General features: G+C 38.2%; 1 protein-coding gene across 1 annotated transcript in view; it reads left to right on the top strand.

The window, feature by feature from the left end:
* Positions 1–797: 797 nt before the first annotated feature.
* CCDC192 (coiled-coil domain containing 192) overlaps positions 798–13,530 on the top strand; it is a 153,943-nt gene continuing 141,210 nt past the window's right edge. Inside the window, exons 1-2 of the mRNA XM_087815195.1 lie at positions 798–830; positions 12,936–13,043. Of these exons, the coding sequence (XP_087671321.1) occupies positions 798–830; positions 12,936–13,043 (141 nt within the window). The remainder of the gene's footprint in view (positions 831–12,935; positions 13,044–13,530) is intronic.

Here is a 13,530-nt window from a genome sequence, read left to right on the forward strand (position 1 = left end):
GAGGCATGGGTGGCGCAAAAGACCTCTATAAACTAAAACATTTGAGTGTCTGCAAATTTGTTTCGTCAAATGCCCATGACATTTTCTCTCCATTTGGCTCCTTCAAATGGCAAAAATTTCCAAACAACAGGCATTCTTTGGGGGAAGCATGCTAACTTGTGCTGTGTGGCGCTGACACATTTCATTTTCTCTGAGGGTGAAAATGTTGAGAAGTTGGTGTGTATACAAGGAAGGAAGTTGTGAGATGTAAAAAAGGGACAGAAGTTCAATGTATACATTTAGATATAGAAAAGTTAAATATATATAGTTAAATTCAAGGATTACTCTGAATTAATATTCTGGAGAAACTCAAGCTTCCCATACACTTTTCTCATCATCTGAAACCTGAATAAAGTTTAGATCAGAGGAAGATAGGCCAAGGGGGAAGTGTGTTTTGGGGATCATCTGATCAGTCAGTCTGACTTTGAAACGATACATCAATTGCTGTGGTCTGAAGAAAAGTACTTTCCAAAACTTCAAAATTTCCCTGAGGCAGAAAGGGCTAGGACAATTATCCAATCTAGCCTCTCCCAAGGGAGTAAATCTCCCTTTGGGAAGCAATCTGGATGCTTGGAGAGAAGTTGGGAGAGCATGGGGGTGACCTGAGAGTGAGAAGCACATGGATGCAGGCTCTCAGGGATAGAGCTGGGCCTCGGGTTGCCTGTCTCATCAAGCAGATTGGATAACATAGACTTAATTTGTTTTGATGGTTTTGTTAAACTGAAATTTGCTGCTGGGAATAATAACCCCAAGTCGTCATGTCAATAGCTGAGCTGTTTGTGGTAGATCAGGTATCAGAGTCAATGGGTTTATTTCAAAATACATCTAATAATTTGAATCAATGTGGTGTGTTAGCTGTGCTTAAGGAGGTTTAGAGAAATCGAGCATTTCTCCAAGTTTTGGTCAGAGTTTGCTTCTTGCAAAAGTTGACTTTCTCCTCAAAGTTGTGCATTAATGCACAAAGATGAAAAGATAATTTAGTCCTGAAAATTCTATACCTCATAAGAAAACTTACCACTCACCACTGTTTCAACCCATTTAAGAAGCATTTGTTAATATTCAAAATAAGTAATAGAAAATGTTTGTAACACTTATTACAACATAAAATCCTTAATATATTAAGGTCTCATATAAATCAATGAGGAAAAGATTTACCTTTAAATTAAAAAATGGACAAAGGGGACACAAATCATAATTTACAAAAGAAGACATATTCAGTAAGATGTCTAAAATTGCATTTATCAAATAAAATGTCCAAACTCAATAGAAGGCAAAGAGATAAAAAAATTTAAAACTTAGATGACATATTTACCTGTAACTTTGACAGCTATAAAAAGTATTGAAAATATTATTATAGGAAAACTATGATTCCCATTTAGTTTTGGTGGGACTGTTCATTTGGAAGATGTAATCTTAAATGTTTATCAAGTACATACTCTTTAAAATCCAGTAAACCCTTTTCTCATTTATATTAAGAAAATAAAAAACAAGTTCACAGAGATATATAAATATGCTTATCATGGGGCTGTCCAATACTAGGGAAACTGCATTTGGACATAGTAAAATTTATTGTGAACATGAAAAGTTAAGGTAATTTTTAAAGGTAAAAATTATGGAAAATGACATCTATCATCCTTCAAATATAGATTGTGCCTATGACATATTGTTAATTGAAAATGATCAGAATTTAACCATATATAACCATGTATAGTATGAATCAATGTTTTAGGTGCTAGGCATCTTAAAAAGTCACACACACGTGCACACACACACAGAAGTCTAGAGGGAAATGCACCAAATGTGGTCTTAGTCAGCGTGGGCTGCCCTGACAAAATACCACAGACTGGGTGGCTTGAACAGACATTTACTTATTTCTCACAGTCCTGAAGTCAGAGGTTAGAGTGCCAGCGTGATTTGGTCCCGGCTTGCAGATGGTTGCCTTGTTGCTGTCTCTCACATGGGGGCAGTGGGAAGGGTGAGAGGCAGTGGGAGAGAGAGAAGGTAACAGGAGAGAACCCTCCGATTTCTTCTCATAAGAACACTAATCCCACCATGAGGGCCCCATTCTGATGACTGACCTCATCTAAACCTAATGACTTCCCAAAGGCCCTACCTCCTAATATTATCACATTGGGAATCAGTATGAATTTGAAGGGCCAGTGGACACAAACAATAATCCATAGCATGTTGCAATCTCTGGATGGTAGGATTGTGGAAGGTTTTCACTTTCATTTTTATATCTTGAATATTGGAGACATAATATATAGAAAATCTGTGCTTGGGATGATGCTTAAGGCATGTCTTTTCCCCTTTCTCCTCTCATTCTTATAGTATTGAAGTTCACTTATCTGAATATCTTTCCACCCTTTCTCAACCTTTACCACACTATGAGCTCCTGAAGGGTAGCAGATTTGGTTAATTCATCTTCATCCTACTGGGACCTATATATAAAAGGTGCCCAATAAATATGTGAATGATTTCATGTGCTTGTTATCGAGTAGCTGAACACATTGCGTTTTTCAGATAGGGAAGAAAATGCTCCTGATGAAAAGTAAAATTAAGTTGTAAGAGATTTTCAAATGAAATGTGGTTTAGAAACATTCTTCGGAAAGGAGCAAAGTCCTGTTGTGCTTGCCTCAAATACCCAAGGAAAATGCTGTAAATTCTAGAACAGCCTGCTTACCCAAGGGGCTCTTACTCCTTAGACTCTTCCTTAAAATAGAAATGCCTGTGCCTGTGGTGACTTACTCTGAATGCCATTTACTCTTCTCCTTTTGAATAAAGCAGGATTTGGCCTTTGTGTTCTCATATATAATTTTAATAATCCTGTTACTGAAAATTTAGAAAAAATCTCCCATAATAACTTTCTTTGTGACTGCTTAACATGTAATGCTGAGTGAGCTTCAAATGGTTCAGTTTGAGAACTGATTTGTAACTTTAAAAAAATAGTTTAGTATCCACAAAGTAACTTTCAAATTACTCAAGTTCTCAACCCTTAGTATACTAGGAAATCAGTCATCATCATTTACCATCTGAATCAAATAAACCCATCAAACTGTTTTAAAGTCATTTTCCAAAGAATTTACATAAGAATAATGACATAGTTTTTAAAAACCTCATTAGAAATTTTAATAATTTAAATATAGCAAATCTCCTCGTATCAAGGAACAATTCTGGCACATAAACATTTTAAAAGGCGGGAGAAAACTATCACACGCCCTCTTAGCAAATAGAAAAGTCCAAGTCCTTATCCTCAAATATTGTGCAATAGCCTTTGCTGTGTGAGAATATCCTATTTCCTTTTTTGTCCTTAGAGATATATTTTTAATGCACTGATTCATGAGCTTGAGGACATTCACCTAAGTTTACAGAAGTCATGATCTGAAGATTCATAATCTTCTTCACTAACATAATTAATCCCACTGTCAACATTAGTATCTCAAATAGCACTGACTGTAGAAATATACTACAAGCCATACCTATAATTTTTAATTTGCTAGAAGTCACATTAAAAACTTTAAACAGCCCGGCTGGGCGTGGCTCAGCGGTTGAGCGTTGACCTAGGACCAGGCAATCAGGGTTTGATTCCCGGTCAGGGCACATGCCCGGGTTGTGGGCTCAATCAATGACTCTCTCATCATTGATGTTTCTATCTCTCTCTCTTCCTCCCCTTTCCTCTCTCTGAAATCAATAAAGATATATTTAAAAAAAAAAAACTTTAAACAAACAGGTGAAAGTAAATTTTAATAATATATTTTATTTAACCTAACATCAAAAATATTGTCATTTCAACATGTAATCAATATAAAAACATATTGAGGTATCTTAAATTCTTATTTATTGTGCTAAGAAGTCTTCAAAATCTTGTGTATATTTTACACTTACAACACATCTCAATTCAAACTAATCACATTTCAAGTACTGACAAGCCACCTATGATTAGTGGCTACTGCTGCTCTTCTCACTCATCTGATTTGTATAAGAATTGTGAAATGTCCTCCTCTATCAATTTTCTTCTCTTTGGACATTAAATATGGAAAAGAATTAGTATTCACAGCTGTGTTTAATGAAAGCCAAAACTAGGCTATAAAAATGCCAACTCCTCTTTTATACCTTGAAAGATGATGCAATACTTTTGGCAACACAGTAAGAAAATGAAGGGTGATTATTAATTTTACTACTGTATTGTCCTCCTAGGCAATTTCATATTTCCCCCTTTTTAATCTTTAAAGTCTCCATTGAAAATAATTGATGAATAATGATTAAAAAAATAATTCCTAGAGTGATTTAGTCACAATGTGTTTCAAATATAGAAAAAATAAGATTGCTAAGATCCCACAATATAGCTTCGATTTGAAAAAGGCCCCAGTAGATCTGTACTGTATTTGCAAGAGAGAATGAGTTTTATTCTATTTTTTAAACATAAATATGTATTCTTTGGTTTTTATAAGACTCCTAAGAAAGAATAAAAGCATGAAATGTAGATTTTTATGACTAGAATGGCTCGAAACAGAAACTCAAAACTACATCTGGGTGCAATGAACTCTGGTGGTATATTGAAGATTAAACCACATTAATTAAACAGTATGTGGGGAAATTTTTCAGAGATACATTTTTTTAAAATCCTTTCTTTTGTTTTCTACAAGCTTCTCTTTCATATGACAGCTTTTCCCAAGTTTTCTCCTCAAAAGTTCCTTGGAAAACTTATTCCTTCAGCCCTAGTTCGTGCTCCTCTCAGTCTTCTTCCCTGCCTCCCTTTTCATTTCAGAAGCCCACAAGAACATGTCTAGGAAGGGCAAGAGAAGGAACAGAGCAGACCAACTAAAAACCCTCTTTGGCAGGCAGAGAAGGGTACATTTTTACATTTTTGCTCTTATATTATGCACAGTGGATTACTTTTTCTAATAAGGACTAGCCAGGCTAGATGCAGTTGCATGATGCCAAGACTACCAGAGTTTCTAAGAGTTTGGGGTCTTTAGGATCAACTCCCTGGCTCTTTCCTATGCTGTGAGCTCCCAGAAGCTGAACCATACAAACATAAAACCTAGAGCTTAAAAAGAAGATGCTTTTTGAAAAGCTTACTTGTAAAGATTGGGCATCGTGCTAAGCATTTTTCCGCATCACCACACTTAATCATCACAGCAGCTCCTACTGAATGATCATTTCTTCCACGTATAATTAGACGTGAGGAACTGAAGGCTCAGAAAAAAGCACTTACTTAAAGTCACATGAACAATAAGTAATAATAAGTCAGATTCACATTTAAAATCAAAAGAACCCATCCTAGTTAGTATTAAGGGGGAAATGAATTATTAAAGATAATAGGTATTTCAGAGGATCTCTAGGAGAATCAGAGAGTCGGGCTTTGAGACCATGCACAATTACCCTGCCAGGTTCCAGTGCAGAGCCAATTACTGCTGCCACCGGACATACCCCACGTTACTTGTCCCTTCCCCTAGTGGGAGATGTTACTTCTAAGTCTTCTGGCACTGCAGCTTCAGAAAAAGAATGACTCTCCCAACCTGGTCAGGTTCCATTCTCTTTGGCACCTGTTTCATAGCACTATCTTCTATATTGAAGTCTCAGGCCGGTGGAGACACATACCTACGGCTTGGCTGCAAAAGATGCTTGAGAGGAAGTTCTTTGCTTATACTTTGGGGGATGGGATTCATGAGACGGGAAATTCTCCAGACAGGGAAATACACTGGACCTTCAAAATGGAATGGCAAATACCCACCAACGAGAGCAAGATGAATTAGATGTAATAATGAGAAAACTGAGGCCCAGTGGGTAGCTAGTGCAGAGCATGCTACTCTACCTTCTCTGATATTCTAGCCATGCCTCTTAGTAGTGTTTTGACTGTGAGACCTTAAGAGAAGTGGAAATTCACAGCAAAAGAGAGCTCTCCCATCTGTTCTCTGCTTACCTTATCATATTGGAATGCACTATGGAAATTGTTGCTAAACTTTTATCTGATCCAAAAGAATGCCTAACACATTTCTCCCTCATATCTTGGTTAAAGAAAGGAGTCTGTGCAAATGCCAGGCTTGGGGGTGGTGGTGGGGGTGCTGGTTCTCATGGAAAAGGTTTCTCATGAAACATCAAGTTCAATTAAGGATTCTCACGTTAGGTTTTGGGAACACCATTAGAGTACTGAAGTTCTTATCACTTCTGTTAAATTTCTTAGATTTTTTTTTTTTTTAAGTTTTCTTATTTAGAGCCTAAATTTTACTGGCAGAAAAAATTCCCTTCATTCTGAACACTGTTAATTGTAAAACATTTGTTGTTGATCATACACAGTTCAGCAATAATTTATTCACAAAGCTCAATTGAGAAACCTTAGTCCATGTGGGCAGTAAAATTCCATCTCTCTATGTGCAAGCCGACCTGAAAAATCCTTCTTCCTACAGGCATGTACATCTCCTAAAACACTGAGACACAGTGAGATGAAGAGAACATTGCTGGTCAATACACCGAAGTACTCAGAATCTAAACTGATGTAGGATGTGTGAGAAAATAAATAACCCTGTCACAAAAACTCAACTACTCAAGTGGGAAAAGCATTTGCATTATCACATGCTCCACTAAACCAACATTTTATTTAGAAGAAAGAGTATTTTGGGGGTGTTTTTTTTATTGAAGGAATCAAAATCTTTTCCTTCAGTAAAACTATCTTATATTTTTTTCTTTATTATGTTTTATTTTATAGTTATTATGTTCAGTTTTTTTATATTTTGTTCTCATAACAATCCTGTCAAGCAGGTAAAGAGTAGTTGAATTAATTTGAACATTTATTAATTCCTTCACTCTGTAATTTACCAGTTTTATACATTTGTTTTGTTATTTATTTTTAATGTGGTAAAATGCATATAACATAAAATTGACTATTTTAACCATTTTAAATGCGTAGGTCAGGAGTGTAAAGCATGCTCACATTTTCATGCAACTAATTTCCAGAACATTTTCATTTTGCAAAGCTGAAACTCGGTACCTATTAAATAACTCCGCATTTCCCTCTTTCTTTCTTTTTTAAAGAAATCAAATCTTTTCTTACTAAATTGAAATGCTTTGAACTGAATTAAAATAAGAGTTGGCTTTTTCATAGTTTGGGTAAGCTGTACTTAAAGTTATTTATGAAGCTATCAGATGTCACAAGGTCATTTCTCTTTAACTCCACACCAACAATCTTTTTATAGGTTAAAATCTGAGTCAACAATTCCTTTCCAGTACCGTTCTCTTATTCTCTCAGTGATGCTATGGAAATGGAAAAGTAGTTAAATCTTTTGTGAAAGACTGACCTTTGGAAACATGTTTTTTCCTAGAAAAATAGTACCTTGGAACCTTGTTAAAGTAATTTGATATTGAATACAAAAGAATGAACTTGGTCCATCTTGAACTTGGTCCAGAGGAATTTAGGGACCATAGTTATGGAAAAATCACCTAATTTAACAGGTGGCTTAGGGGGGGTCTCTATACTTTTAGATTTCATAAACCCATAAGAACTTCCATCCTCAAAATAATTAGGATGAGGTCTAATAGAACTGCCAACTTTTCCACTTTTTCAAGAAAAAAACTGATCACTTAAATACAATAATTTCCATATATTATCACCGCTGTTTGTTAAAGAAACATCCTCTTAACACCAAAATATATAGAATGATCAAAATCTCAGAATAAAGGACAGTTCTCTAAATTGAGTAAATGTAGCTTCATGAAAACTTCACAATGTTCTTTATTTAGTTTAGTTTTATCTTTAGTTTTGCCCTTTCCTTGCTAACTGGTGAAAATGTTATAATCCAGCACTGATCTGTGGGCTGGCATTTGGGACTCACTAATACAATTAAACCCCTTTGGCCTGAGGTGTCTTCGTTTCCCTTCGGGATTCACTTCCCACCCTTCCCCTGCGCTGCTCTTTTCCAGGGAAGCTGGTCTCTCTGGACTTGTCATTCAGGCGCTCTTGCTCTCTGGCTTCCTGCTGGGTTCAGCTCAGGGAGATACAGACAGAACAGAGAGAGGAGATGAGTCAGGCTGCTTATTCTGCTGATCCATCCACCGCCACTGCCTGGGCACAGGGTGGCAGCAGCTGTATTCCTCCACCCAAAGGCTCAGCTCCTAGGGTGGCGCTCTCCACAAGCCTGACCCTATAATAATATTCTCCATTACCTCTTCCCCCGCCTCGTTAAGGTAAGGCAATGGTCCCTTCACCTCTGGGGGTGCCTCACCATGCTTTGTTGACGTCCTTAACTGTGCCCACACCTTTCTATATAGTCCCTTCAACAAATTCCCCTCTGTAATTCCAACAGATGGCCATCTGTTTCCCACTGGGACCTGATCAATCCACCCATCACGTAAAGATTAAAAACTGAGGCCCTGCCCCAGCCGGGTTTGCCCAGTGGTTAGAGCGTCGGCCCACAGACTGAAGGGCCTTGGGTCTGATTCCGGCCAAGGGCATGTACCTCGGCTGCAGACTTGATCGCGGCCCTGGTTGGGGCGTGTGCAGGAAGCAACCAATCCGTGTGTCTCTCACATCATGTTTCTCTCTCTCCCTCCCTTCCACTTTCTCTGAAAAGCAATGGAAAAAATACCCTCAGGTGGGGGTTAAAAAAAAAAAAAGAAAGAAAGAAAAACACCCTGAGGCTCCAAGAAGTGAAGCCTGAAGGTCACATAGCTCAAGTCAAACACTCAGTGAAGTCCGGAATGTGGTCTTCCAACGCTCACCTCTCATTGTCCCAGTGCCGTCTCCTTCACAGTCATGTTGATAGGCACTTTCTAGAATGTTCTTTCCATTGGGCTTTGACAAAAGTTATAGTTTGATCAAGTTTTGAATAAAATATATCTTATTAGGTGATTACTCAGGCAACCCCAACACAGAGGAATACTGTTTTCACTAGAATGGATGGAAATCAAGAAAACTGAGTTTTTAAATCACTGCCTAAATAGAAATTACAATTTTAGCCTAAGAAACTATTGCAAAAGTTAAGCACAAAAGGGCATGAGAGTGATGAACTTTCTCCTCAAAAATGAATTCTGATCACCAGAGATGGAGGCAAGGATGACAGCAATCTGCCCTGGGTGAGGGGCTGAGCTAGGGCCCTGGGCAAAGACTTTAACCGTGTAAGAAATATGAACAGGTTGTAAAAGAGCGAAGAATTTTAGAGCCTTCGGTGCCCGTCAAGCAGGGGGAAGGAACAATAGATGGCAGTGGTAAACAGACAAGTCATCAAGCAGGAGGCTTGACCATTGCAAAATGTGTTGCAGCATGTTTCACCCGGCAGGAAGTCACTGCATTACTGAGCAGGGCTGCTGCCAGAGCCCTGGACACGGAGCTGCAGGCTGCTAGGAACATCTCATTGCAGCAAACCGACCCATGTCAAAATGCTCTTCTGTAAAGGTGAAACTGTCTATGACCACATCTTTATTTAGCAATCTTGCTTTTAAATGAATGCACATATTTAACCTATTAACTTTGTTCCCATTGCATACTTCACCGAATTCCCCGCTGCTGTCCTTTGATCATTCGCTGTTACAAAAGTGTCTCCATCGGGAATGTCTTTTACTAGGGTTTAAAACTAAGCTAGCAAGTTTTCATATGAAATGATTCTCTTTAAAGGAGTTGGGCTAATACAACTATTAATAACCACATTAATTGAGCACTTCACCTGTCTAAGCAGTTACCTGCTTTATCTCATTTAATCCTCAGGACAACCCTGCCACCCTCACCCAACTCTTGCTCTCAGCTGTGCTGTGTGGCACCTGGGCTCGCCAAGCAGAATTTCTCTAAGGCTCTGATCCCTGTCAGGGTCCCAGGCTGATGCATGGAAAATATTGCTCGAAGAAGTAACTGGTATAGCTTCTCAGCCAGACTGCTCCTTCTGGCGCAACCACCTTGTTGACTGCTGAGCCTTTAATCAAGCAACTACTTTTTTGAGCTCCTAGTAAGTGCTCAGCGCAGTGCTGTCTGACTGGCACTCAGGGGCCTTTGTAAGTGTTGCACATGAATTCAGAGGTGGCTGGAGGATTTGGATCAATCAGACACTGTGAATCAGACTGAAAGAGTGGAAGGGGCCTGTACGGCTGAGAAAGGAGAGCAAGGTCCTTGTAAGACAAAGAAATACCGACTTAAAATTAAGGAAGGGGATTTGATGTTGGGTGATAAACACACAATACAATATACAGATAATGTGTTTATAGACTTGTGCACTTGAAACCTATGTAATTTTATTAACCAATGTCACCCCAATAAATGTAATTAAGAAGGTAAGAAAGGGGACAATGAAAAGATACTGACTGACATAGGTTAGAGAAATCAAGGAAACTTAAATTAGAATAAAAGAATACTTCCTCCAGATTCTCAAATGAGGAACCTCTGCAGCCAAAAGTTAACCTACTCTTATAATTTTGTATAAGATTTGTCAATTTGTAGACTGTCAACTTTAATACTCAGACATAATAGTCTAGTGTATTTATTGTAATCAAACTATTGAATTTTTAATGCTCTGTAGTAGTCTTTTAGTTTGATCATCTTGATTATCTTAGCTACATGTACCTGGATTACCTGCTTGATATTTAGGTGAAAATATTAAGATAGCCCAGCCGGGCATGACTCAGCGATTGAGCATTGACCTAGGATCCAGGAGATCAGGGTTCGATTACCGGTCAGGGCACATGCCCGGGTTTCGGGCTGCAGCCGATCAATGACTTTCTCAGCATTGATGTTTCTATCTCTCTCTCTCCCTCTCCCTTCCTCTCTCTGGAATCAATAAAGATATAGTTTTAAAAAGAGAAAATATTAAGATAAAGAGAAGACATTAAAAACTGAAATTTCTATTGAATTGCTGGAATTTACCATTTGAAGATACACAGACGCAGGTTCAATCCCCAAACACCTGTATGTATCATCTGTTTTCAACATGTGATGTCATGTTGAGTATAAGTCATTCAATTACTTAAACACCAAGACAGATTCATGTTCATAATAAACATAAATTGCTTTCTGTAGGGTGTGTCCCCATGTGCCTGAAGCAGAATGAACTGAATGATATAAGCCCCACCCTTCTGCTCATCTGCAATTGCATCCTGCAAAACTGGGGCAATGACTACACCTAACTTTTTAAAGATCCTTGAAACCACACATCTACCTCTGAAACTCCTAACCCCATGTGTTTACTTATTTCTAAAATTATTTAACTTTTATTTCTTTGTTTGACTAACGGGAGTTGAGCCCTGTTAAAAAGTACCTGCCTTTGTATAAGCCATTTTTACCTCGGTGAAGATACATTTATGGCCCTTTTCCTTAAGGGAGTGTGGAAACAAGAAGACAAGTCAGTTCAATAAACTGCATTCTTCACAGTTTGCTCAGGACTCTCTCTGTTCCATAGCACATGACAATTTCTTAAATCTACCTGTACAAAAAGTTCTATGTTATTTTGTAACAGTCTTCAGTCAAGCCTGTTTCGTTTGGCCTTACATACAATGCTTTGTCTTACTGGAAATGGTTGTCTTTGGCTCGGGAAATTTGGGGTGTTTGGAGAAAAAAGACCTAGAGAAACAGATTAGCTGATCTTACTTGTTCTACTCACAAGAATTTTAAAAAGTTCCTCTTAAGATCCTACATTATACCAGAAGATTATCTCTAAAAACAGCAGCCTGCATCAGGGACTCGCAATCTTTTTGTACAAGTTTGGCCTCTTGACAATTTCCCCTTTCTGCATAAAATGTTTTGCAGCATAAATTACCTGTAAGTGTAAATACACAAGAGCTTTGTTTTAAGGCTCATTTTTGCGATTTTGGACTGACTCTTAAAATTATTGGAATCATCATGGCATGCTGAGGATCACTGGTTTATCCCAAGTATCACCATTCTAGCCCAAGATGTTCATCCCCCAAAAGTTGGCTTTGGGGGGAGATTATGCAGCCACTTGTGACCTAGGAGCTAGGCTGTTTTGGAACAGAAGCAACATTCCTTTACCTTTCATCCCGTAAGTTTCATTTATATCCAAGGCCTGTGGCAGGGCCCTAAGGGTCAGAGTACTGTACGAACAATTGTAAGAACTGAACGAATGCTTTATTTTTCCTCTGGTTCCATTTACCACCAGATGGCTCTATTGTATCATCAGGAGATGTACATGCGGAATATCGGTGGGCTCCCAAAGCAAAGGGAAAAAAACAAAGCAGCGGATTTCCCTTTTTCACTTTTCATGTTGCTGTGTAATTGTAATTAATTGTCTCATTAGCCAAAGAGTAGTCAGGAAGCACTCCAGTCTCAGTAGGGCCTGTGGCTGCTATTTCCATGCCAATTTTGCAGACTCTTCTGCTTTTAGATGAGAAAAAGCAACTTCTGAACCATTTTCAGAAGCCAAGCCTACACATCTGCTGATCTGAGCCTCATTAGCTGTGTTCTGAGGAAGGATGATCTGAGTCTAAATCCTGTGGTATCTTTGTTGTAATGGAACTTGTGATAAGAAAGTGACAGAGGAAACAAAAGCGTCTCTGAATTCAGAAAACAAGATAGGTGAATGTTAAAAATGCAGGCATTCTAGGTGACATCTCTTATTAGGAATGTGAAATTTTGGTCTTAATGTCTCAAAGGGAAGTTTCCTTTGTATCAGGAATAAAAGTTGTAGACCGACCAAATTCCAACATGGGCAATTTGATTCTAACTTTTTAAAGTTATTGATGGTCATAATTTAATTATGCATTTTTACCTTTCCTTTAGAACCTAAATGTTAAATAAGACTATTGTTTTTGTAACGTTTCACTGTTTTATTACTGTGTTGAAGAAGAAAAGAGATGATGGGTGTGAGTTTATGAAGCCTATCCTTAGTCCATAAAGTTGTTTGAGACGTGCTCAGGAAACTATCCATGTCTAAAAGTAATACTTAATTATTATTTTAAAGAAAGAGTCCCTGGAAGCTGGACAGATGACGTTTACTTTGGAACATCTCAAGGCCTTGGAGGTTTGCCTGAAGGAAGCAGAAGAAAAGTCTATGGCCTTATCTGAGCAGGTAATGCCTGTCATTGGCGCTGGGAAGGTGTGTTCCTCAGTGTTGAGTACAGCAAGTGTAAATCTAAATACGCTTTTTAACCGCTGCGATTATTCACACACACACACTCATGTACACACTCGCACATACATGTGCACACACACATACAGCATTCCATTCATTTTATATATAACAATAATTACTTTCATCTGTATGGCCCTCTTCAGCCTTTACAACTCCTTTTACATTTGTATTTGGAGTTTCATTCACCACAGCCCATGAGTCAGGCAAGCCATCTTCAAGCAAGTGGTTTCCCGAATAAGTGAAGTGTATTTGCATTATAAACAGATAAGCCCAAAGGTAAGAGAAAACCTTTAGGAGCCACACAGAAGTAACTTTCTCAAATTATTTGAGGAAAGAGTTTTCCAAATATTGGCTTCCCTCTTGGTCTTCATAAAGTCACAAGCAAAGCAGGTGGTAGGCGGAGCCCCGCCTATACTGGGCAGCC

The sequence above is a fragment of the Miniopterus natalensis genome, chromosome 3 (genome assembly GCF_054644295.1).
Source record: "Miniopterus natalensis isolate mMinNat1 chromosome 3, mMinNat1.hap1, whole genome shotgun sequence".
Taxonomy (NCBI): Eukaryota; Metazoa; Chordata; class Mammalia; order Chiroptera; family Miniopteridae; genus Miniopterus; species Miniopterus natalensis.